The sequence below is a fragment of the Lepidochelys kempii genome, chromosome 20 (assembly GCF_965140265.1).
Source record: "Lepidochelys kempii isolate rLepKem1 chromosome 20, rLepKem1.hap2, whole genome shotgun sequence".
Classification (NCBI taxonomy): domain Eukaryota; kingdom Metazoa; phylum Chordata; order Testudines; family Cheloniidae; genus Lepidochelys; species Lepidochelys kempii.
The window spans coordinates 5,823,118-5,848,990 of NC_133275.1; the positions used below are offsets into that span (position 1 = coordinate 5,823,118).

At 53.1% G+C, this 25,873-nt stretch overlaps 1 protein-coding gene across 3 annotated transcripts in view; it reads right to left on the reverse strand.

The window, feature by feature from the left end:
• Nucleotides 1-2,625: 2,625 nt before the first annotated feature.
• The window catches only part of COL2A1 (collagen type II alpha 1 chain), a 67,001-nt gene continuing 43,753 nt past the window's right edge, over nt 2,626-25,873 (reverse strand). For all 3 annotated transcript variants that reach the window (XM_073318617.1, XM_073318615.1, XM_073318616.1), the window contains exons 35-55: nt 24,999-25,106; nt 24,202-24,255; nt 22,751-22,804; nt 21,181-21,234; nt 20,664-20,717; nt 20,385-20,492; nt 19,458-19,511; nt 18,636-18,689; nt 17,729-17,890; nt 17,521-17,628; nt 14,944-15,051; nt 14,451-14,504; nt 13,732-13,839; nt 11,686-11,739; nt 11,159-11,266; nt 10,475-10,528; nt 9,774-9,881; nt 8,784-9,072; nt 7,993-8,180; nt 6,540-6,782; nt 2,626-3,257 (exon numbers count right to left, since the gene is read on the reverse strand). In XM_073318617.1, the coding sequence (XP_073174718.1) occupies nt 3,111-3,257; nt 6,540-6,782; nt 7,993-8,180; nt 8,784-9,072; nt 9,774-9,881; nt 10,475-10,528; nt 11,159-11,266; nt 11,686-11,739; nt 13,732-13,839; nt 14,451-14,504; nt 14,944-15,051; nt 17,521-17,628; nt 17,729-17,890; nt 18,636-18,689; nt 19,458-19,511; nt 20,385-20,492; nt 20,664-20,717; nt 21,181-21,234; nt 22,751-22,804; nt 24,202-24,255; nt 24,999-25,106 (2,271 nt within the window). In that variant the 3' untranslated portion in view covers nt 2,626-3,110. The remainder of the gene's footprint in view (nt 3,258-6,539; nt 6,783-7,992; nt 8,181-8,783; nt 9,073-9,773; nt 9,882-10,474; nt 10,529-11,158; nt 11,267-11,685; nt 11,740-13,731; nt 13,840-14,450; nt 14,505-14,943; nt 15,052-17,520; nt 17,629-17,728; nt 17,891-18,635; nt 18,690-19,457; nt 19,512-20,384; nt 20,493-20,663; nt 20,718-21,180; nt 21,235-22,750; nt 22,805-24,201; nt 24,256-24,998; nt 25,107-25,873) is intronic.

A 25,873-nucleotide genomic window follows, 5' to 3' on the forward strand; every position in this document is an offset into this window, starting at 1 on the left:
ATTTTCACCCATTCTCAGTTGTGTACCTACTTGACCCTTGTGGTATTGAGGAGTGCTAGTTCTTCCAAGAATTTGCGGTCCTGAATTTTTGGGAGGCATTTCTTTCTTTCAGCTGAGCCAGTGGTTACAGCCAGGGCTAGAACCTACACCTTGAAATAAACTCCGTTGCTCTTTTTTATTCAGTTTGTCTTAAGATAAAAAGAAGAAGGAAATTGAATTTAAAAAGCCCTAATTGTGAATTCAGCATAACAGATGAAGATTCAAATGTGAGAGTATCATTTAATTCTAAAGTTAGGGATGATTTTAGCACCATCAACTTGTCCCCACATGGGCTAATTTAGGCTGATAAATGCCTACTGCCTGGGCCAAATTCTTCTCTCACTTAGTGTTGTGAACTCTTGTGGTTTTTATCATGAGGAACTCAGGCATAGTTCATGTTTTTTCTTCAAGCCCCAGTTGGGCTTCAAATTAATAAGACTAGCTTAAACTATGAGATCTTTTTAAAAACAAGGAACTTTGGGTTCTTTTTATTTGCCTTCCGGTTTCCAAACACAGGGTTCAGCCTTTAAATCAACATGGGGCCTACTTCATAGACCTGGGTTCTTTTCTGGGTTGTTCCTATGCCTGCTTGGTGACCTTGGGCAAGTCATGTACCCTTTATGCCTCTTTATCCTCATTTTTATGGCTGCAGAAAGATGCTGACAGCCTTTGAAAAGCACTGTGAGATCTACTGCTGAAACTTGCTGAATAAGAGCTACATAGGATACATCGCCTGAGATTGGTTGGTATAGGGTTAGCTAGAATCTACCTGCAGGCTTGCATATGGTGCCGACATATGAGGATAGCAGCAGCCCTTATATAACCCATGCTAATCAAGTATGGCTCTGTCCCCCTCTAGGGGCTAACCCATGTATAGAGGTTTATGACACTGCTAGAATTCTTTAACTCAGAGGCCTGTGGCTCAGAGCCAGCGCTCATGGCTTCGGTCGTTGCTAACAACCCACGTAAGGACATCTTATTACACTTACTGGTTTCACTGGGAGCTGTTGCGCTTGTTTTTTCTCTGGCTGTTCATTGTGCATGTCACCTGCTGCCTTCAAACACACTGTACGACACTTACAAACGCTGCTTGCAGAGCTTTGCTGTGTAGTGGTTTCCCGCCTGAGCCTGTCACTGAGTGATGAGTCCACATTAGAAGCATTTGGCATTTTAAAGTGTCTCTTTAAAATATGTATTTTTTTTAAATCAAGCTGGCCGTTTTTAATTAATTTCTTGTGACAACAAATTAAGGCTGTGATCCTGTAAGGCTGTAGTCATGTATTTAACTTGACCCAGGAATAGCTCTATTGACAGCCGTGCAGTAGCACTAACCCCAAATGTTCGAGAATCATGAGTCTGGGCTCAGAAAATCAGGGGACTTAAAAATAATTACCAGTAAATAAATTTGGAGGTTTTTTATTTGCCTTCTGATGTTTGAGACTTTTGGTTTCATTTCAAGGTCTTCTCTACAACTGTGAGTTCTATGCAGTTTTAAAAAAAAATGAAAACTGAGTCTCATGTAATCACTGGAGTCCAGGAGCCATTTTAGTTAAATATTTTTAATTAAAATTTTTTATTTGTGGTGTTTTGGTTTGTCATGAAAGATCCCAGATAAGATAAAACATTATTTAACAAAGATTACATCATCGGGCAGCAATTAATACAAATAAAAACAAATTCAACAATGGTGTCTTTATTTTTTTTTTAATAGGAAAAGCATTCTATCTTTAGTGTGGACAAATAAGGGAAGGGAGTGGAGTGGGGAGATGGGCTGAGAAAGACAGGGGAACAGAGTTGTTTCACAAGCAGTGTGTGTGAACTCTCTACCACGCTTCAAATTGGTATTGTAAAATATATTTTTTTTTAAAAAGTCTATTTTACATATATAAAGTAGTACATATTCCTTGGTTTGTTTGTTCCAGTCTTCATGTCACCAAAGGGTCATTTGAAAGCAAGGCAAGAGGGGGTAGGTTAGAATTAGCAAGCAGTTTTGGGGGTCAATCCACATGCTTAGTTTTGGAAATAATTGTTAGAAGAAACTTTAACTAGCTAGCACCCAAGTCCTTATTACGGCAAGTGTTTTCATGTATATCCCCTTCACTTGACAGCCACAGCAATACCAAATGTGTAAGACGTAGGGAAGATGTAACACAACATGTCAGATCAACCTTGAGAGCTGCTCTTGGCCTCCCTGGGCCATTACTGGGTTCCCCCGCCTTTCTTTAAATATTCCCACTAAATCTGCCACAGACGAGAGGGAGCATGTGCCCAGAAGTCCCTTGATCAGCACCGTTACCTTGTAGAATTAGTGATTTCCCGTACAGAAATCTCACAGCTTCTGTGTTGTCTGCTCCTGTGATCAGTTTCAAGATTTTTTTTTCCTTTTTAATTTTTTTTTATTTTTATTTTTTTTTTGTATGAGGTAGCTTAAAACCAGGGAAGTTTGAGACTGGACCCTGAACCTTCCTTTATCTTGGTTTGGAAAAAAAAAAAAGTTAACAAACCGAGAAAGGGATGAAGGGAAAGCGTTAGAATGCTGGAACTTCCTACGGAGAGAGACAAAAAATAAAACCTCAGATCAACCTGTACTTTCCAACAAAGGTTTTTTTTATATCAGTTGATGTTAAAAAATACAGACTTGTTTTACAATAATAGCACCATTGTATTATACACAGTACTCCTGCTGATGATACACACTGGGGGGAGAAGGGTCGGTTATACCTGTGCTTGGGACATCCATTTTGTAAGGAGGGGCCTTCACACCTGCCAGTTAGATTCCCACCTCCATCTGACCCAACAAGAGGTCTTACAGGAAGACAATAAATAAATAACACTGTGATTTTATTCCACGGTCTGCCCAGTGATGGCTTTAGAAATAGACAATAGTCCAAAATGTAAGCGTGTGGATGTATGGCAATTGGGGGATTGACTCACCCATTCAGTGCAGAAGTCATACAAGTGATTGGAAAGTACTCAGGTCCTTGGGGTGGGGGGGGTTGGTTTGTTTTGGTTCTTTTTAATGGAATTGGACTGGATTTTTTTAAAAAATGTTGTGTTTTTTTTTTTCCTTTTTACAAAAAGCAGACTGGCCCAACGTCAACGCCAAACTCCTGATCAGCCCCACCAATGTCCATAGGGGCAATATCGATAATGGGCAGGCGCGAGGTCTTCTGTGATCGGTATTCAATGACTGTCTTGCCCCATTTGCCAGTGTGTTTCTGGGGAGAGAGAACGAGACCAGGGATTACTAGATGCTGCAAACACCATCAAAACTGGCCTCTCTGAAGAACAGATTCCCAGTCTGGCCTGGTTAGAATTTCACAGCCATGTTCCCAGGGGACGTCTATGCTATGGGGACTATCTCTACGCCAGCATAACCCCATCATGTAGATTCACAGATTCCATGGCCAGAAGGGACCATTGTGATCATAGGCACTGACTTCCCCTCTGCCCCGCAGGTGCTCGACCCCCCCGCTTCCCAAAGTCCCACCCCTGCACCGTCCTCGCTCTGCCCCAATTCTACCCCCTTCCCCAAAGTCCCCGCCCCACCCTGCCTTTTCCCAGCCCCCTCCCTGCCCCTATTCCACCCCCTTCCCCCAAGTCCCCACCCCTGCCCCACTTCTACACCACCTCCTCCCCTGAGTGTGCCACGTCCCCGCTCCTCCCCCTCCCTCCCGGAAAGTCCTAAGCGCCGCCAAACAGCTGTTAGACGGTGGGCGGGAAGCGCTGGGAGGGAGGGGGAAGAGCGGGGATGCGGCACGCTCAGGATGCGGGGAGGAGGCGCAGCAGGGGCGGGGGAGCTTGGCTGCCGGTGGGTGCGGAGCACCCGCTAATTTTTCCCTGTGGGTGCTCCAGCCCTGCAGCATCCATGGAGTCGGCACCTATGATTGTGATGATCTGATTAGACCTCCTGTATAACAACACAGGCCACAGAACTTCCCCCAACATCATTCCTAGAGCTGATCTTCTAGTAAAACAGCCAATGTTGATTTAACAATTGTCAGTGATGGAGAATCCACCACCACCCTTGGTAAGTTGTTTCCGTGGTTAATTCCTGTCACCATTAAAAAGAGGTTTTATACTCACTACGGGAACAGCACCTCCGCAGGTGCCAGTAGGTAGGTCAGTGGAAGCATTATTCTGATTAGCCAGCTGCATCTACCCCAGGGCTAGGTCAGCATACCTACGGCACGCAGGAGTGTGGATTTTTCACACTCCGTGTGCGAGAGCTATGTCGACCTACATTTGAAGTGTAGACCAGACCTCAGCATGGCACTGGGCTAGTGCGAGATGCGCAGGGCTTGCCACTCACGAATAAACGTTTCAAGTGGGTTAGTTAAACTGCATTAAATATCCGTGTGGACGCTTGGCTTCAGAATTAATTTGTTTGGTCTTAATTCACTGTGGAAGCGAATGACTCCTCCTCTGACCATGGCAATCGACACTCAAGAGGTGATACTGGCGGAGCCTCCTGCTGTAGACCAGTTTACGCTGAGAGGAGGAAGAGTTCTGCCGGCGTAGGGACACCACCTCCCTGCACAATCTTAGCTGTGCTGCCCGAAGCCCTCTCTGTGGGCGTAGCTATGGCATTAGGGAGTGTTTTTTCACACCCCGACCAATGCCGGTATGCGTTTTAAGTGTAGACCAGGCCTATTACCCTTACTACTTGTCTGTGCAATGCTTAGCACAGTGGGGCCCCAATCTCCAAGAGGGGCAATAGGTGCCATGAGGAAGGCCATCTCCCTGAAACTGAGGCGCACACAATCACTGCTTTTGAAAATTTTGACCCCCCCCACCCTAAAAAAAAAAAAACTCCCACGTGCCTCAGTTTCCCCATGAAATGGGGATAATGGCACCAACTGACCGACCAGCCCTAGCTCATTGTGAGGATTAATTAGCTCAGGGGGGGCCAACCTGGGGCTCCGCAGCCACATGCGGCTCTTCACAAGTTAATCTGCGGCTCCTTGTCTAGGCTCCGGGGCTGGAGCTACAGGTTCCAACTTTCTAATGTGCCGGGGGGGTTGCTCACTGCTCAACCTCTGGCCCTGCCCCCACTACACCCCTTCCCACCCCCTCCTCTGAGCCTGCCGTGCCCTCACTCCTCCCCGCCCTTCCAAGCCTCCTGCACGCCATGAAACAGCTGATCAGGAGGTGTGGGGAGGGATGGGGAGGCGCTGATCGGCAGGGCTGCCAGTGGGCAGGAGGTGCTGGGAGCGGGGTTGGGGAGCTGATGGGGGGCTGCTGACATAGAATCATAGAATCATAGAATATCAGGGTTGGAAGGGACCCCAGAAGGTCATCTAGTCCAACCCCCTGCCCGAAGCAGGACCAATTCCCAGTTAAATCATCCCAGCCAGGGCTTTGTCAAGCCTGACCTTAAAAACCTCTAAGGAAGGAGATTCTACCACCTCCCTAGGTAACGCATTCCAGTGTTTCACCACCCTCTTAGTGAAAAAGTTTTTCCTAATATCCAACCTAAACCTCCCCCACTGCAACTTGAGACCATTACTCCTCGTTCTGTCATCTGCTACCATTGAGAACAGTCTAGAGCCATCCTCTTTGGAACCCCCTTTCAGGTAGTTGAAAGCAGCTATCAAATCCCCCCTCATTCTTCTCTTCTGCAGGCTAAACAATCTCAGCTCCCTCAGCCTCTCCTCATAACTCATGTGTTCCAGACCCCTAATCATTTTTGTTGCCCTTCGCTGGACTCTCTCCAATTTATCCACATCCTTCTTGTAGTGTGGGGCCCAAAACTGGACACAGTACTCCAGATGAGGCCTCATTAATGTCGAATAGAGGGGAACGATCACGTCCCTCGATCTGCTCGCTATGCCCCTACTTATACATCCCAAAATGCCATTGGCCTTCTTGGCAACAAGGGCACACTGCTGACTCATATCCAGCTTCTCGTCCACTGTCACCCCTAGGTCCTTTTCCGCAGAACTGCTGCCTAGCTATTCGGTCCCTAGTCTGTAGCTGTGCATTGGGTTCTTCCGTCCTAAGTGCAGGACGCTGCACTTATCCTTATTGAACCTCATCAGATTTCTTTTGGCCCAATCCTCCAATTTGTCTAGGTCCTTCTGTATCCTATCCCTCCCCTCCAGCGTATCTACCACTCCTCCCAGTTTAGTATCATCCGCAAATTTGCTGAGAGTGCAATCCACACCATCCTCCAGATCATTTATGAAGATATTGAACAAAACCGGCCCCAGGACCGACCCTTGGGGCACTCCACTTGATACCGGCTGCCAACTAGACATGGAGCCATTGATCACTACCCGTTGAGCCCGACAATCTAGCCAGCTTTCTACCCACCTTATAGTGCATTCATCCAGCCCATACTTCACATGTTACTGTGGCTCTTTGGCAATGCATATTGGTAAATTCTGGCTCCTTCTCAGGCTCACGTTGGCCACCCCTGAATTAGCTGATGTCTATAGAGAACTTTACAGATGCCCTGCTATATAAACCCTAAGCAACGGTAACTTCCATCAGCTTACCGAGCAGCCATCCGCCAAGGCACTGTATGTGAATCTGCTGTTGCCCTCAGCTCTGATCTCGACGTCATTGGATCCCTGTATCAGGATGGCTTTCTTCAGGTTGCCGGAAGCCTCGTCCATGTAGGCAATGCTGTTCTTGCAGTGATAGGTGATGTTCTGGGAGCCTTCGGTGGACAGGAGGCGCAGGAAGGTCATCTGGATGTTGGCAGTGTTAGGGGCCAGGTTGTCATCTCCATAGCTAAACTGGAAGGAGAGATCCAGATGGTTAGTGAGTCTGGGTAGCAATGGGCCTAGAACGTCAGCTAGGAAGGTAGAGGCAATTGTGGAAGACAATCTTAGACCTGTCTTCTAAGACGTGTCTAAGACAACCTCATTTCCCATTGCCTTCCAAGTGTACTTGGGTATCTAACTTCTCTGGGCTCCTGTGAAAACCCCACATGGTTAAAAAAAATCAAGAGGAAATTCAGAAAGTTGGCAAGAACTGCAGAATCGTCATCCTCATCCCACTGTTAACATATTCTAAATTTCAAAGGCACCCCAGATCTAAAGGCCTTTGTGCTAAACAAGAGTAAAACCTAAGTGTGGAAAAGTCAAGGTGCTCTTGTTACCAATGAGCTGGGAAAGTGTACTTGAGTAGGGCACAGTTCACTATAATATATGAGGCTTGATAGTTCTCAGAAGAAGCCAGGGAAAAGCAACACTCGAGTAGAAAGTTTCTATAAAAAAATTCCCCACAAAAACAATCGTATTTCCCAATAGCTGAGATGCCCTGTTACCTCTTTTGGATACAGAACACCAGATTGTCAAAGAGATTTAGGTGCCTAGCTCCTTCTGAAATACCTTTATTAATCTGGCCCTTCATGTTTTGCTACTAACTGGCATGCTAGAGATTGAGAAGAGATTCTAAGAATTCTTATTTCCTTTGCAGATTTCACTCCACTTCGACACTCCCCCTTCTTTCCCAGGGTCAGTATGTCTGTTTACATCAGTGTTTGAGAGACGTACTGACTTTTCAGGAACATATTATCCAATTTTTTCCAGGTTTTTGTGGTGAGGGGGGGGGCGGGAGAGATTTGAAATTTTGATGAACATTTCCATTCCGGTTCATGTGACATGTCAGCCAGCTCTAGTCTTGAGCCCGTATTTTCAACCATGACTAGTAATTCTGGGGGGATTTTGTGGGGTGCCCAACTTGAAACATCTTAAAGAAGACTGATTTTCAGAGGGCGGTTGCTCAGCCTTTCTTGAGAATCAGGCCCCTTTGGAGGGGTTTCAAGTGGAGCCCCCTAAAATCAATGCTCACTTTGGAAAAATGTGAAGCTGGATATAGAGGTAAAGAAAAGGGCTCTCCCTTCGAATAGACCATAGATCTCTCATCCCACCCCTAAACTCAACTCCTCCCCCAAGTGAGGCCAACTCCGGCTAGTTTGAAACATTAACCACGGGCACTTACATGGAATCCACCATTGATGGTCTCTCCAAACCAGATATGCTTCTTCTCCTTGGTCTTGCTGGTCCACCAGTTCTTCTTGGGAATGCTGGCGGGGTTGGGATAGACGCATGTCTCGCCAGTCTCCATGTTACAGAAAACCTTAATGGCATCCAAGGTACAGCCCTGGTTAGGGTCGATCCAGTAGTCACCTGCAATGGCAGAAACACATGGGAGGTTGGTGTCTTGGTAAAACTAGGACTCATGGGGTTTTTTTGGTTTGGTTTTGAAACTCAGGAGAGAGGTGGAGGGCTGCAATGGCAGAGGATAGTGCAGGTCAGGAATGAGGTGCATCCACAGAGATGTGCGTTGGAGGGGAGCCCAGGGCTGGAATAGGTAAGGAGTGAGGTGCATCAGCATTGTGTGCGTGTGGAGAGCGCAGGGCTGGAATAGCAGGTGGGCAATGCAGGTGCATTGCGATGTGCATTGTGAGAGAGACTTATGGGGGAGACCTCCAATGGAAAAGCAAGGGGGCGTGTGGGTTGGGACTGAGGGGCATCGGCAGGGCTGTGTGCGTGGGAAGCCGAGGGCTGGATTAGCAGATCAGCAGTGAGGCGCATTGGCAGAGCGGCAGGTGGGGAGGTTTGCACAGCCCCCCGCCCATACAATGCCTGAAGGGTCAGTATTTCAGAGGAGGCGGGCAGGGAGGGATTCAGAAGCTGAAACGCCTTGGTTCCCTCCTGGCTCTGTGGTCTCTGCAGCCCTGGTGCTGCAAATCACCACGCTCAGCACCCGGCTCTGTGCCTGGCACTCACCGCTCTTCCACTCAGGGTGGCAGAGTTTAAGGTCACGGCAGGTCCGGGCTGGGTTCTTCTTGGAGCCCTCGGGGCTGCGGATGCTTTCGATCTGGTTGTTGAGGGATTTCAGAGTGGCGTCGACCTCAACATCATGCTGGCGCAGGTCGCTAGAGGCCTGGTCAGCTCGCATGTAGCGCATAGGGTCAGGGCCTTTCTCAACCTGGCCCAAACCGGCGAAGGCCGACATGTCAATGCCGGGGCCTGGGGGGCCAGGAGGTCCAGGGGGTCCAGGGTTTCCAGGGGGACCCTGCAATGGGAGGGGAAAGAGACAATCCTTGTTTAGAACTCAGAGCCAATCTCCATCCTGTTGCTGTCCCCATGTCCCCCCATTGGGCTCAGCAAAGGGGAAGACAAGGCCCCGTCGAGCTGATGAATGGATTTACCAGTCTTCTGGCTACTTCTCCGCTAGGAGATTGAACTGGCAATGACAGCCAGCTGCTGAGGTTACACTGGGGTGAGGGAGTCACTGTGGGGGTGGACCCACCAGGGGCGGGTCAAGGTAATGGAGCCCCTGAGGGAGAGAGATGGTGGGGGAACAGTGTTGCTGGGTGCAGACTGGAGTGACAGAGCCAGTTAGGATGAGGGAAGCAGTCGGAAATACAGCCGCTCGGTGGGAATTGGGGTGATAGAACTGGGGGTGACAGAGTCACTTGGGGCAGATCAGGATGATGGAGCTGCTCAGGGTGGATTGGGGAGATGGAGCTACTTGCGGGAGATGAAGATGATGGCGCAGGTCAGGGTGATGGAACCACTCAGGGTGGTTTAGGGTGATGGAGACACAGTACAAATGACTTCAAAGCATGTAAGTGTCCTGCAGCTGCACTTCACAGGAAAGGCCAAGCCTTTGGTCGGGTATGGGGCTATGAGCTGCCCCATTCGCCGGTAGAGTTCGAGTCCTTAAGGCCCAGGTTGAAAGGCCGGCAGCTCTGCTAGGGGCACAGTACTTACAGCAGGTCCGGTTTCGCCACTACGACCACGAGGACCTGGAGGACCAATCGGACCGGGCATGCCATTTGAACCATCTTTGCCAGAGGGACCAACAGGGCCTGGGGGACCCTAGAAAAGATTCACAAGGGGGGAATTGAGAGCCAGGCCGTGAAAGAATCATGATGTAAAAAGACACCTGCAAGCTCAAAGGGCTCTGTGCACTAATGAGGCAGCCAGGCTAATTCATAATGCAATGAATGGGGCACCTTGGACTTCCCCATCCATCCCTCTGTTACGTGCCATGGCCACTGAGAACCCGACTACATCTTCCTTTGCTGCTAATGGCTAATGGAGACTGACCTTAGTGCAAATGATAAGGAGAATCTCCACCCGCTGTTAGCACTGTAGGGGCAGTGACACACAGAGCAGCACTTCTCATTCCATCCAGCAGAGGGCACAGGTGTGTGTGTACACAGCTCATGACCTTATATTGGAAGTACAGAGTTCTTTATCCAGGTTACTAAAATCTCCCTTGAATTTCTCCTCCTTGAAGCTGGAAAGAAGACTAAAACCCAATGTCCTTTTTGCCCATAATGCTGTTGATTATTTTCTGCACTTTGCTCAGCTTGGCTAAGCAACTGACTAGGCCATTTCACTTGAACCTGCACTGTGCTGTTCCTTGGTCCCCCGCTACCCTCCCACGCTCCGGGAACTGGACTTACCCTGGGACCAGAAGGACCAGATGGACCAGTAGCACCTTGATCTCCAGATGTACCCTGAAGGGGGTGGAAACAGAACCACATAGTCATATTTCAGCATCTGGACAGCTTCCCTCTGGGGGGTGCAGAACCTTGGCCAGGCAGGGGATTCTGGGTGGGCAAGAGCAGCCCTTACCCAAGGGCTAGGTTTGGTGTCTCTGAGGCATGAGCAGCCCAAAGCCGGGTGAGGCCTGGCCCAGTGGAGGGCCCCCTTTAGCCACGCCAAGAGAGGCTGTCAGCTTCTCGCCTGGCCCAAGGCTAGGAGCTTTATGCTACAGCAAGACCAACATGGTGGGGTGGCCCAGAGCCCCCTGCGCTCCCCTCTCCCAACCCACTTCCCTCAGAGAATGGAGGAAATGGGGGGGGGGCTGATTTGTTTGACTCCAAAGGGAGCAGTTGGGGTGGAAGGGCTCTGGCGTTGGAGGTGGTGGGATGTCTCAGCTCTTGACAGGCCTTCAGTGAGACAGGCTGCCGAACCTTCCAAGACACACAGATGGCTGGGGCCATGGTAGGAGCAGGATTATGCTCATGGGGCCAAGGCAGGGACACAGCCCAGTGCCCCTGCATCAGCCCTGGCATGGCATGTTCTGTCCCGAGTCCTGCGCCATGAGCTCAGGCCAAAGATGAGGCTCTGATGCTGAAACTTACGGGAGGTCCAGGAAGACCCTGCAGACCAGTGAATCCTCGGTGACCCTTCAGACCTCTCTCACCAGCCTCTCCAGCTTCGCCCTTGTCACCACGAGGACCTTGAGGACCCTGAGAGGGGTGAAAGAGAAGAGCTTTCAGCCTGGGGCAGGAAAGGTCAAAGGCCAGGGCGTGGTCCATCCCAGAGGGCCAGGCATGACACATGCCATAGTGCAGGGTGCTGGGCACAAGGCACGGACATGCCACACACTGCAGGGCATGGCGCAGCCCAGAATGCATCCCCTGCAGCTGGATGCAGTGCCGGTCTGAGCATCCCACAGGAGTTCCAGCTGGAAACCCCTTGCATCTGACTCTCCAGAATCACGCAGCAGGAGAAAAGTATACAGAACAAAAGGGAAAATTCCCTCTCACAGACATATATCAGCCAGATTTCCAGAGGCGCTGAGCAGCTGCAACAGACATCAGTGGAAACAGTGGGTGCTCTGCCGCTCGGGGGACCAGGCAGCGTATTCCTCATGAGGATGACTTACCGGCATGCCACGTGCGCCTGCGGGTCCGGAGGGACCCATGGGGCCTTGAGCGCCCTGGAAAAAGACAAAGGTGGGTTATAGACATCATAATGACCCTATGAACGAGTCATCCATACCCTTTGTAACATTTGAAGGGTTGTTGTTGACTCCTAGTTTCCAAGACTGGAAGGGTCAACTGTGGTCATTTAGTCTGATTTATTAGTCTGACTTATTCCCAAATAATTCCCAGAGCAGGCCTTGTAGAAAAATGCCCAATCTGGATTTCAAATTGCCAGCAACGGAGAATCCATCATGAGCCTTGGTAACTTGTTCCCATGGTTAATTACCCTCACTGTTAAAAAGGTGCATCGTATTTCCAGTTTGGATTTGTCTAGCTTCAGCTTTCAGCCGCTGGATCGTGTTAGACCTTTCTCTGCCTGACTGAAGAGCCCAGTGTTAAATATGTGTTCCCCAGGAAGGTACTTCTAGCCTGTGATCAAGTCACCCCTTAACCTTCTCTTTGTTAAGCTAAGCAGATTGAGTTCCTTGTTGCTGTCACTATAAGGCAGGTTTTTTTAATCCTTTAATCATTCTCATGGCTCTTCTCTGCACCCTCCCCAATTTATCAACATCCTTCCTGAATTGTGGACACCAGAACAGGACACAGGATTCCAGCATCGATCACACCAGTGCCAAAACCAGAGGTGATATAACTTTCCTATTCCTACTTGAGATTCCCCAGGTTACGCATCCAAGGATCACATTAGCCCTTTTGGGTGAGAACTTCAAAGCTTTCCAGGACATCTGCGCACCCCATTAATTCCCATGGAAAATAATGGGAGTTGGGCAAGTGGCTTTGATCAGCTCAGCCAGGGCTGCAACCCTCTGACCAGCTGGCTGATATCGATCCTTTTCTGCATGGGGTGATGGTGATTTTCTCTCATTTATTTGGTATCTGAAAATTGGCAAACAGTTCTTGCTTCTGCAGCTGGTTTGACAGCAGCTCTCAAGGAGGCCTCCAAACTTGCCACTGGATGCACCGACTGCCTGGTACTGATTCTGTTCCCTGATTGCACCAGCATCACTCTGGAACCTGCCTTCGAATGTGACTGCTTGCAATTGGGAATTGGAAACCTGTTTTCTGGGCAGATGCTTCTCCTGAGGCAGGTTGTTCCACCCCCCAACAGCCCAGCCAGCCCAGCCAGCCAAGCCATTTGCTGCAATAGTCAGACAGCAAGTGGAATAGAGGAAGCCATATAGGATGGCCAAGTCTCTGGGGCTGAAACCAACCCCCGTGGGAGGTAACATCAGCTCATCTGTTCTCCATGCTTCATCCTAACAGCAAAGCCCTGGGTTCCACGGACTCAGTGATGCACGTCGATTTCAATCTACTGGTCTCTGCTCTGGAGAAAATCCCCACTGCTCTTGTACAAGCAAAATCAATAGTCAGTTGACTCTGAATGATATCTTGAAATACTCTTAAATCAGGGCACTGACGCTGAATGATCACACTGCCTCTAAACGGTCCTCTCAAATACACTTAAAGTATTTCCTCTCTATGGTACTCCTGAATACTCAGATCCCTTTCTATACTCTAGATGGTACTCTTGAATACTCAGACCCCTTCTGTACTTTGGATGGTACTCTCGATACTCAGGGCTTTTACTGTACTCTCAATGGCACTCATGAATACTCAGATCCCTTCTGTACTCTGTATGGTACTCTCAAGTACTCAAATCCCTTACTGTACTCTGGATGGTACTCACAAGTACTCAGAGCCCGCACTGTACTCTAGGTGGTAGTCTTGAGTGCTCAGGGCATTTATTGTACTCTCGATGGTACTCTTGAATACTCAAATCCCTTACTGAACTCTGGATGGTACTCTTGAGTACTCATAGCCCTGACTGCACTCTAAACAGTACTCATGAATACTCAGAGCTCTTACAGTACTCTGGGCGGTATTCTCAAATACCCAGAGCCTTTTCGGTACTCTGTCTGGTACTCTTACATTCCCCTTGTGAGACCATTGACCCCTTGATGAGCTGCTGGGCACTAAGGGACACTTACAGATTCTCCTCTGTCTCCCTGTTTGCCAGTTGGACCAACCGGACCTGGGGAGCCAGGAGGGCCAGGAGCACCTGGAGAACCGACAGCACCAGTCTCACCACGATCACCCTGCCAGGAGACAAAGACACAGCTGTTAATGTTAATGGCAACGTGCTCTCCTCGCTGTGCCCCAGGAGGCCATGATGTCACCTAGCGACGTCACCGTTCCCTCGCCTCCCTGGTTCCACAGGTCACCTCTGACCTTTGTTCTTCTGGGGCAGATGTGTGGCCAAGGACCATGGGAAGGTTTGGATAGGCCAGCGACTGCCTTTGTGGGGCAAGAAGCCCCCCACCGCTGTCCAGCTCTGCGCGAAGCAGCCTGATGGGGGCTCATTCAGCCACCGGCAAAGCACAAATTCACTTCTATGCAAACACAGGAGCAAGCCGGTGTGCTAGGCAGAGGCTTCACCTGGCCCAGCTCCTGGCAGCCGCTGCTGCCCAGAACATGGCATCCAGTGCAGGCCTGACCCTACAGGGCATCATGAGCCCAATGCCTGCGGTCACACGAGAAGGGAATGAACCAATCTCCGCTGTTTCACCGAGCGCAGGAGCTTCATGGGAGCTGTTGGTATGGCACCCCATGAGACCCCCAAGCCCTGGGACCCTGCTGCTGGACAGCAGAGATGGGTGCAGGGTGCTCAAAGGCACCCTGGGATAGAAACTCCTTTTGCCAAGCTCACCTTCACTCCAGCTGCGCCATCTCTGCCAGGGGGGCCATCAGACCCGGGGGTGCCCTGCGAACGAGAAGAGGAGGAGAAGGTGATTCCTTGGAGGCCACCCAGGGAGTTCTGCCCGGAGAAGTGGGTAGGATGTGTGCAGACCTGGGCAACGGAGCTGGCCGCACAGGCAGCTGGTGAAATAGAACTTCCCGTGCAAGGCTCCTGTGAGTTCTAGAACGGGAGAACTAGGAACTGGGCCGTCCCAGGGCAGCCAGAACGAGTGAGGCCATGTTCCTGGCCCTCCCCTGGGGAAGGGGGATCTGGGTTACACCCAGGGAAGGGGGATCCCCATACTATCCAGCCGTCACCATGGGAACGGGATGAGGCCGAAGGCTGAGAAGTGCAACTGATGGCTGATTCACACCCAGCCTTGCGGCTCTTAGAATCTGGCTGTGGAAACGCGTCTCCCTTCGTTTCCAGACCGTTCACACGCCTAGCCGGTTTTGTTGCTTACCTCGCGCCCAGGTTCACCAGAGGGACCAGTCAGACCTGGGGGGCCCACAGGACCAGGTGGCCCACGGTCGCCGGCACCTCCAGGGGCTCCTTGTTTGCCAGGCTCACCCTAAAGCAGAGGGTCAAGAACAGAAACAATCCAAGTGAGCTGATCCCCGTGCAGCACACGGGCTGCTTCTGCACCGTCACTTTCCTGACAATTAGCCCCCCCGTCAGGGTCACAAGATACCTTCCATCCTAAAGCCCAAACCTGACCCCACGACCTTCTGACCCAACTCAACAGGAGACTTTCCACTGACTTTGGATCAGGCCTGAGCATCCTTCCTGCCTGAAAGTTGCAGCGAGGCTCTCCTGGTGGAGCAGAATGGTTTTACCTCAGGCTGGCCACTTATGAAATAGGCCACGTAAGCTAATGGCCGGCATTGTCCTTCCAATGGAGTCTCTCACTTGTGTTGGCCACTGCGTATCTCACGACATGGACGCCAGAGGTGCTGCATTCGATAGGCCTTGAGGAGCCGCTGTGCCGAGGGGTACGCTGAATAGGGGCTGTTTGAAAACTGTCCACCAAAACGGGCTTTTTGACACACAATCGAGGTTTGCAAAGCCACAGGTTCGTTCCCGAAAATCATCCGCTGTTGGGCGGAAAATTGTGAATTGTCCTCGAATGCCCGAAAACCTTGTCAGCTGAAAATGTTCAGTTCTAGTTTTTTCCTTGAAAACTCCACATTTTCAGTGGGAAGCAACCAGCTTCCGCACTGGCTCTGATAGTGAGAGATGATGGGTGGGCAACTGAATTTAATATAGGTCAGACCCTGAGGGGTGCTGAGCATTGCCTGGAACATGCTAACTCCCTCCAGTGACTTCTCAAGAGGCAGTGCCTCCCTGATTGGAACCTATGGACAAAAGTAATGTACAGGGGCTATGTGAAATCTCAGTGAAGAATACGGGGCAGATTCTCCATTGATCGGCACTTTGTGTCATCAACAACGTCCAGGCAAGCTGGGTGCAAATCATAGAATATTATGGTTGGAAGAGACCTCAGGAGGTCATCTAGTCCAATCCCCTGCTCAAAGCAGGACCAGCACCAACTAAATCATCCCAGCCAGGGCTTTGTCAAGCCGGGCCTTAAAAACCTCTAAGGATGGAGATTCCACCACCTCCCTAGGTAACCCATTCCAGTGCTTCACCACCCTCCTAGTGAAACAAAGTGTAACTGTTCTGAGTTAGCAGTGTGTTGCACGTGTTAGTGACAGCACAAGGTGCCGGGCAATGGAGAATAGGGGCCTATAACATTAGTGATGATCCCCATGCACCCAAAAGCCGGTGAGGTTTGGAAGTGCTGTGAACAGAAGTGCTTTCCGGTCTTAAAATATACACATGCTGTCAACCCAGTCCGAGAGCACTTCTAGGCTCCATGACATGCTCAGTATAGAGGAGCTGACAAGTGCATATAGGGTGAAATTCAGCACAAGGTCTAGAGACCAGTCCAGTCACTCACAAGCCCTGCAGGGGGATGTAAGTGGTGCAGAAATATTGCGTGGTCCCTCTGCACGAGGGTGCATTTCTTCCACAGCCCATTTGTCAGTTAGTTTTTCATTGGCTGTCTTCTCCGGGGCTTATCCCAGACTTGAATCTCCGTGATTCACAATGGGGTGGTGGATGCAGGGCAGAGTTAAGGACGTTTGTGGGACCTTAACGCTGAATTTCCTGGTTTATCAATGCTGAATTGTTTTAAACGACACTGTCCACAAAAGGTTCTTTTGGTTTAAATTCCCTCTGATCTCAAATTGTCTCTTTTATCCATCTAGTCCATGGGTTCTTGACTTGGGCATCATAAGCATGTCTAGGGGTGTCATGCTCAACTCCCTTTCTTTGTGGCTAGATAGAAGAGATGCCTGACAGCATTATCTGTTGTCATAAGGGCTCTGCAGAACAGGCTCGCTGCAGGTTTACAGGAAACAAATTAATGCTGAACACACGATACCCACCCAGGCGTTAAAGTCCCTATCATAAATAATAGCCCATCACAGAGATCCAAGGCAAACATCACCGAGGTTAGACCCCCGAGGGAGCCAGGTTACTTGGGTTAAGGCAGGGATAGCTTCCCTGTCCTGACTTCACCCAGAACTGGCCCATAGTAGACACAACCAACCCTTTTATTATGGCCTGCTGGGTCCTGATTGGCCTCCACCTGCTTCTTGCCCTTTTAGGTGCTGGAGCAGCAACTCTTGCTGGTTTTGCCAGCAGCTGATCATGAGAGGCCTCTCCTCTCTAGGCAACCCCTGGAGGACTGAACTCACTGCTCTTCCCTTCCAGCAGGACCCCTTTTTAGTGCAGGGTGCACCAGCGGGCAGCACATGCCCGGGACGCACCTTCACAGACTCCCAGTAAGGAAAGAGCCCAGACCCATGGATTTGCTCCGACCCTCTCACTTTAGCTCTCTCAGCACATCCGCTTCATTCCACCTCTGCAGAGAAATAAGCTGTGCACTTCAGCTATAGGGCACGAGGGCTTTGTGAGCTGGGTTGGCACAGTCTGACTCTGCCTGGCTTTGACTTTGCAAGGTAAAGCTACTTACGGAGGGACCCGGCAGCCCCGGGAAACCTCTCTCACCACGCTGGCCGGGAAGACCGACAATACCTCGCTGGCCTGCCAAACCTTGAGGACCGGGTGGCCCATCGGCCCCCTGGAAAAGACAGAGGCAGGAGGTAAAATCCAGCAGAGGCTGCACTAGGTAGTAACTATTGTGCAGTCAAAGACAAGGCAACGTGCACGTGAAAACTTACAGGTGGGCCATCTTCCCCGGACTCTCCCTTCTCACCAGGAGGACCTGCAGCGCCTTGGAGACCAGGGTCACCAGCACGGCCCGGTGGGCCCCCATCACCACGAGCGCCCTTGGGACCATCTTTGCCAGAAGCACCTGGTGGGCCAGCGGGGCCTGGGTTACCCTAGAAGAGAAATGAAAGGATTTAGTGAAAATGGGGGATGCTCTTCACCCTGGTGCAAAGGCCAATAAGTAATTTTGTCTTCTAATCAATCGACGAAGAGCACTTAGGTGCCATAGGCCATCCGAGTCCCAGAGAATCCTTCTCCGCATGAAGACTCACCAGCCCCTGCACCTTCCCCTCCCATCTCATCGCAACATCCAACCATCTCAAAGTGAGGTCAATCCATCTCCTTATCAGAGAAAAACTCACGGTGTCCTATCGTGTAGGACAGACTCTCCACCTGTCGAGAGCACAAAGTACCAGGGATCCTCATCAGGTCACAGCAGAAATTTGTTTTGGGGGAATAAAAACCCCCAAAGTTACTGAAAACTATGAAAGGGCGGGAGCTCCCTGGTTCATCTGTTAGAAATGTGGGGAAGCTCTTTTGGTTCGACGCACCGTTCTTTGTTCTCTTTGGAGCAACGTGCCGGTGCGGTAACAGACCAGGAACACGGGGACAGCCAGCTTGGGTCAGATTAATGGGTCCATCCAGCTCAGTCTCTGTTCTCCTGCAGTGACCAGTGCCAGCTGCTTCGGAGGAGAATGCAGGAAACCCTGCAGTCGGTCACGAGGGATAAAACTGCCCCAGGGAATGGACCATCTAACTCTCCCATGGACAGAGGGTGGCTTATGTCCCGTCTCCCATCCAAAACCCAAACATAGGCCCCGCCAAAGTGGAACCGACGCTGGATGTTCCTGAACTTACGTTAGGGCCGGGAGGGCCAACGCGTCCTGCAGCGCCGGGGAATCCGGTGGCTCCCTGGATAAGGAGGGGAGAAACAGAAGGGTAAACAGAGCATCCCAGTCCTGGCCCTTTCTGGAGAAAGGGGTGCAGTTCCCCACCATTAACAGGTCTGAGCTTTACGAGCCAGAAGGGTGGATTGGTCCCAGAGAGCAGTGGAGTGCATGGAGTATGGGGCTGGGGGGAAAGCACCCGCTCCGTGTGTTGGTGCAAATGACTGGCCAGCTTGGGAGGGCGAGTCCTTCAAGCAGACTAAGTGCTTAACCCTACCGGACACTTGGGCAGAGCGGCAGTTCAGGCAAGGCCTTCACTGTCCCCCAGGGCTGAACCTTCCAGCATCATTAGAACTCAAGGGCTGCAGCAAAGTCCCCTGGCTTGTCGGTTGGCAGGGATCTGGGCCCCGCGCCGCAGAGCACCGAGCAAAGCCCACTAGCCCACTGGCAGGCAGGAGCCTGTACTGCATGGCGAGGTGCCAAGCTGGCCCCAATGCAGCCACCCCTTTCCCTGGACCCATTTCAAAATCATCCCAGTGGCAAGGTGGGGGCGTTCTTCCTCCTGGCCTGCAATTCACTGACACGCACAAGGAGGATGGAGCCCATTCGGCAGCCGTCGCCCGTGCCTGGGCTGTGATTGTCTCAGCTTCCTCGCCGCCTTGCTCAGCCCGTGCATGGCAGGCCAATACCGGCCCAACTAGAACCCGCTGCACAGCCCTTGGGCGGGAGCCAGGCTGAGCTCTGGCACTTGGTGCCCGTCTCCAAGGTGTTGAAGGACCTGGATGGTACTTACAGGGGGTCCCTGCGCACCTCGAGCTCCTTTAGGACCAGTCACACCAGTGGGACCCTAAGAAGGAAAAAGAAGCAGGTTAGATCCCGAATGGACTGCAGGAAATCGGCCCATGGTCTTGGCAAAGGGACTGGTCCTTTGTACCAATGGGCGGGTATTTCTCTTACAGCCTGGAGATGAGTAGCAGCCAGACCCTCCCTCTGACCTTGATGGTCTCTAGTGAGACCCCCTCCCTCTGTCCTCGTGGTGCCTTCCTTCCCGCACCCAGCTCTGTCCCCTCTGGTAGTGGTTGCCATGGCTGGGTGTGCTGCTGGCTGCAGCCATATGTCTCCTAGAGGGCACCCTTCACAGCTGGGGCATTTCATGATGGTCTCCCCCATCAGACGGGGGGAGGGAGGGCAAAGAGGGAAACTGACCTGGATCAAACATCCCTAGGGATGGGGAAGGGAGTCCTCGTGTGTGGGGATACGCAGCAGAGGGTATTTTCCAGCCCTCCAAGCTCCCAGAGGGCTTCATAGCTGCAATGAAATTGCCGCCCTTGCTCCCTGGTGTGCGTGCGCCCTGGAATAGGGCACTACCATTGCAGAGAGAGGGGCGACCCTCTGGCAGGAATCCAGCCCCCGCTTTCCTGGGCCGGTTCTGGGGGTTTATTCCAAACTGAACCCAGGCTCCTCCATGAAAGGGAAAATCGGGGTGAGGGATTACTGGGGCATCAGCCATTTCAAACTCTTATCCCTCAGCTGGGTAAATCAGTGACCCAGATCCTAGGTTCTGACCCATTGCAAGTGGCCGGAGTATTTTCAAAGCAAAGCACTGTCCTTTCTTGGGCCCCTTTTCCTGAGGATGGTTCATCTCTGGCCAGCCCCCACTCTCCCAGGCTGCCTTCCCAGTGGGGTCATGGAGGGAGGAGCGGGACTTGGCTTTACCAACCTGTGGACCAGGAGCACCGGAAGAACCCTGTGGACCCGGGGCCCCAGCGTCTCCCTTCTGGCCAGATTCTCCTTGTTCACCTTTAGCGCCGGGTTGGCCGTCAGCGCCCTGCATCAGGAAGGGAAGAAAAAGCACCCAGGGTGAGATGTGGCCTCCCTGCGAGACAGGTGCCCGGTGCTGGGCATGTGACACTGTCATCACTACGGATACATGGCTATCGAGGGGCGGGATAGAGAGGGAACCTGGACGACAAGGGTCAGCAAACACGGCTTTACTCACGGGAGGTCCAGCAAATCCAGCAGGGCCAGGGGCTCCAGGCTCACCACGATCACCCTGAAACAGAAAGGACTGGGGTTAAATGGGGGGCCCAGGAAGGAAACACCCCAACCTGGACAGCAAGCTCTATGGGGCAGGAGGCATCTTTGTGCTTCCATGTCTGTACAGCATCTAGCACCCTGGTTCTCGACCTTGTCCATTTGGGGACACCCCCCAGGAGCTTCTCCCATGTAGCTGGCACCCCACCCCTATTTAGTCAGGTGGTCTCGACCTCTTGACACCTGTTTGTGAGCCCCACGCACTGGGGGTCACGACCCCCCTGACCTAGCACAATGAGCAGGGCCTCTGGCGGCTATCCCCATCAATCAGAGCAATGTTGGCAAGAATGGGGAAGCCGGTGAATTCCCCGGGGGTGGTCTCTGAATTGAGAGGGGCACAGACCCCGCCCCCCGGCCAAGGGGCTCAGTCCCATTGTGTGAACCAAGGTCTGGGAACCTAAGGTTGTTGGCATCACACTTACCGGGGCACCGCGGGCGCCGGCAGCACCAGATGGGCCTGGGGGACCCAATTCACCCTAGACAGGGAGAAAGAAGGAGATGTGAGAGCAGTCAGGGGGATATGGCTGGCCAGAGGTTGTAGATCATGTGGGACTCTGCACTTCCTGCTTCCACAGCCTCAGTTTACCTTCCGCATTCTGTACCCCCTGCTTGGCCTGAGCCCAGCCCCATCCCTACCCTCTTTCCAGACCCCAAAGCCCTGCCCAGATCTCAAGCTCCACCCACAGCCTGAGCTTCCTCTCAAGCCCCTCCTCCAGCTCCAAGACACACCCATGCTCCCAAAGCCGCTCCCCCAGCCCTTTCCGTTACCTCGTTCCCCCATAACCCTCCCACACTCCAACTTGAGGACTCCCCCACCCCACCCCCCAGCTCAAAGTTCTCCCCATGACACTAGGGTTGCCATATTTCTGATTGCAGAAAACCGAACACACTTGCCCCGCCCCTTCTCCAAGGCCCCGCCCCCTGCTCACTCCATCCCCCCTCCCTCCATTGCTCTCTCTCCCCAACCCTGGCTCACTTTTACTGGGCTGGGGCGGAAGTTGGGGTGTGAGAGGGGTGAGGGCTCCGGCTGGGGGTGTGGGCTCTGGAGTGGGGTCAGGGATGAGGGGTTTGGGGTGCGAGAGGGGGCTCAGGGCTGGGACAGGGGGTTGCGGGGTGAGGGCTCCAGCTGGGGGTGCGGGGGCTCTGGGATGGGGATGAGGGGGTTGGGGTGTGGGAGGGGGCTCAGGGCTAGGGCCAGGGGGTGGGGTATGGGGGGGAGTGTGGGGGGTGAAGGCTCCACCTAGGGGTGCAGGCTCTGGGGTTGGGTGGGGGATGAGGGGTTTTGGGTGCAGGAGGGGGCTCCAGGCTGGAGGGTGGGGCCGAGGGGTTCAGAGTGTGGGAGGGGGTGAGGGGTGCAGGCTCCAGGCGGCACTTACCTCAGGTGGCTCCCGGAAGCAGCCAGCATGTCTGCCTCCTAGGCAGAGGGGCCAGGCGGCTCCGCAGGCGCCACCCCTGCAACTCCCAATGGCCGCAGTTCCTGGCCAATGGGAGCCGCGGAGCCGGTGCTTGGTGTGGGGGCAGTGCGTGGAGCCACCTGGCCACGCCTCTGCCTAGGGGCCACAGGGACACGTCGCCGTTTCCGGGAGCCACACGGAGCCAGGTAGGGACGGGAGCCTGCCTGCCCCACTGCGCTGCTGACCGGAGCCACCAGGGTCCCTTTTCAACGAGGCGTTCTAGTCGAAAACCGGACGCCTAGCAACCGTACATGGCACTGGCTCGGCTTGTGCCCTGAAGCCCCGCCCATATGCCAAGGCCCCTCCCACAGATCAGTGACCCTCCCAGCTGGGCCATAGCTCTTGCAGTATCTCTGGCTCCGGCAGCCTGATCTATGTACACCTGGGGGGAGTCACGGAGGAGCACAGACCTTTGTCACCGAGAGGCTGGGAAATCCATGGGGTCTGAGCAGTGAATGTTGCTCTTTATGCCCTCCGCACATTGCACTGAGCCCCACTGCCCCCAGCCAGGCGTCATGCAGAGTTCCTGGGTTCTTACCTTCTCGCCGTTGGGGCCAGAAGGGCCAGGGGGGCCGATCGGACCTGTCAAACCCTGGGAAAGGGAAGAGGGAGAGGAGGGTGAGCAGATGGCTGTGAAGAGCACCTGCTGCCAGTGTGTGCCGGGCAGAGCCCAGTGTGAGCCCGGGGCTGGGTTAGTGTCAGAGACTGAACCCAGACCTTCCAGGTTCGCTGGCTTCTCTGCAGCATGGAGCGCCATGCCTCAAAACCCTGGGGATCAGTTTTAAAACAGCAAGGGAGTAATAACAACCCTCTGCCTGCTACAGCCTGACAAACACCGCTACAGCCTGAATGCTACGTAGCTCCAGCTCCGCCTGACTGCTATGCAGCTACAACTGTGCTAGACTGCTACATGACTACAGCCGGACTCCTACCCTGCTCCAGCTCTCTGCCAGCTATGTGGCTACAGCTCTGCCTGACTGCTACAGCCGGACTCCTACCCTGCTCCAGCACGTGGCTACCGCTCTGCTTGACTGCTACAGCCTGACTCCTACCCCGCTCCAGCTCTCTGCTTGCAATGAGGCTACAGTTCTGCTTGACTACTACCCGGCTTCAGCCCAACTGCTACCCAGCTACAGCTCCCTGCCCGTGAACCGGCTACAGCTTGTCTGCTGTACTCCTACAGCTGTGTGTGACTGCTACCCAGCTACTGCTCTCTGCCAGCTATGCTGCTACAGCCGGACTCCTACCCTGCTCCAGCTCTCTGCCAGCTCCATGGCTACAGCTCTGCCTGACTGCTACAGCCGGACTCCTACCCCGCTCCCGCTCTCTGCCAGCTCCATGGCTACAACTCTGCCTGACTGCTACAGCCGGACTCCTACCCCGCTCCCGCTCTCTGCCAGCTCCATGGCTACAACTCTGCCTGACTGCTACAGCCGGACTCCTACCCCGCTCCTGCTCTCTGCCAGCTCCATGGCTACAGCTCTGCCTGACTGCTACAGCCGGACTCCTACCCCGCTCCCACTCTCTGCCAGCTCCATGGCTACAGCTCTGCCTGACTGCTACAGCTGGACTCCTACCCGGCTCCCGCTCTCTGCCAGCTCCATGGCTACAGCTCTGCCTGACTGCTACAGCCGGACTCCTACCCTGCTCCCGCTCTGCGTGCTACCCGGCTACTGCCTGCCTCCCTGCAACACTTCTACAACTCTACCTGACTGCGACAGCTCCCTGGCAATTCCTACGCTGCCGCTACTCTTCCTGACCAGCAGGGCTTTCTGACCGCTACACCGTGACCGCTCGTTCCCTGACCGCTGTCACCCTCTGCCTGATCTCCGCACCGTCGCAGCTCTCTGCCTGACCTTTAAGCTACCCTCCAGCGTATGTCCCCAGGGTCAGCTGCTCGCGTAGCTCGACAGGCAGACGGCTGGGATGTTGCATGATCATTCCGTCCCCGTGACAATCTGAGCAAGTGAGGCCTTCCCTTCTACTTACTCTTCCACCGTCCTTGCCGGGAGCGCCTTCTGGGCCTTTCTCGCCGACATCACCCTGTGGGAGGAGATCAGAGGGAAGTTACCACCCAGCCGCCAGTACGGCCGAACCATCCCAGGGCAACAATGGGCCACGAGACCCTCCCCAACCCCATCAGCTCAGAGAGGGCAGCAAAGAGATCCCAGAGATAGATCAAGAACTAATGGGGGCTTGGACTGCTTGATTGGCAGACGGTCTTTCACCTGCCGCAGATGATAGAAATGCTTAGAGTCAGGGACCACAGATCATCTAGCCTGATCTCCCGTGTGTCACAGGCCACCCATACCACCCGGCACTCTACACCCAACAACCGAAAGTAGACCCAGGTATCACGGCCCACAGAAGACCAAGCTATTGCGTGCCACAGGTCGGGGCTAGGTGGGACCGAGGTTCACCAAAGCCCCTGCAACAGCTGGAAATTGCTTAGCGCTTCCAAAGGTCTGATGGAAGCCGCTGATCTTGTGTCCTCTGGTCTATGGGTCTGAACTCTCTGCATTAAGGTTGACATCCCTGAGGCCAAATATATTCAGTGCTGGGTAGGCAGGTTCCCTTTCCCATATCCCCCCTTCTTCGCATGAACATGGCTAGATCCCATAGCTCCACTGAAGTCCATGGGGCCAGCTCCCAGCGTCTATAAATCAGCATCACTACATTGCAATCATTACGTCTTCCATAGCTCTCACACACCGGGAATCCAGCCCTGCGTGTGTCTGCCCTGTGCAATGCCTGACCCCTGAAGTCCCGGGGAAGGTGCTACTTACCCTGTCTCCCTTTGGTCCAGAAATACCAGCTGCTCCCCTCTCACCGGGCATCCCTTGCAGACCGGGGGGACCTTGGGCACCATTAGGGCCGGATGGACCAGTCGCACCCTAGAGTGGAGAAACACAGCAAGGTCACTGAGCGGCTGCATGTTTCCAGATCCTGAGGGAGCTGCTGTCCCCTGTCGCTGGGCTTGGGGGGGCTAGAGCAGTGATTCTCCACATTATCCCCTGACCTCCCCGGGACTCCCTCCCCGCCAGCAAAACGGGAAGGAAAGTAGTCACAACACTGCCACCGTTCATGGCCCCAAGTTGAGAACCCCTGGACTGTAGCTCCAGCGGTTTCCTAAGTCAAGGTCCTAAAGCGAGAGGATGAGGTGGACATAACGACTCACATTTTAAGTGCCGCTGTAGGGGAGGAGTTGCACTGGGAAAGCCATGCTCAGGGTGATGCAGGCGGGGCAGGATTGGCCACGCCCTCTTTGTGTGCACGGAGCTGCACTATGATAGCAATCAAGCGAGGCTGAGCAGTCAGCCTAGGCTGCTCTGTCCCAGGCCATGCGAGGCTCTGCCCTGGTGGAACGTTCTCCCATCGGACAGACCGGATGCTTAGGGGCCCAGCCCTTTGGGGCCCTTGTAAACATGATGCCCACAAAGCCTGCAGCTTACTAAGGTCCATTTTCCTGCTCCCTTCCCAGGGCAAGATCTCATCCTGGTGACCGGTACGATGCCACCCCAGGTGGGGATTGAACCGTGGCCCCCTAGAGCGGAAAGCCTGAGCCTCGCATGCCATAGCTACAGGACCGGTTCTCTCAGCCAGGACACAGCACAAGGACTGAATCGGCTACGAGAGAGAGACAAAGAGCTGCCTGGGTTAC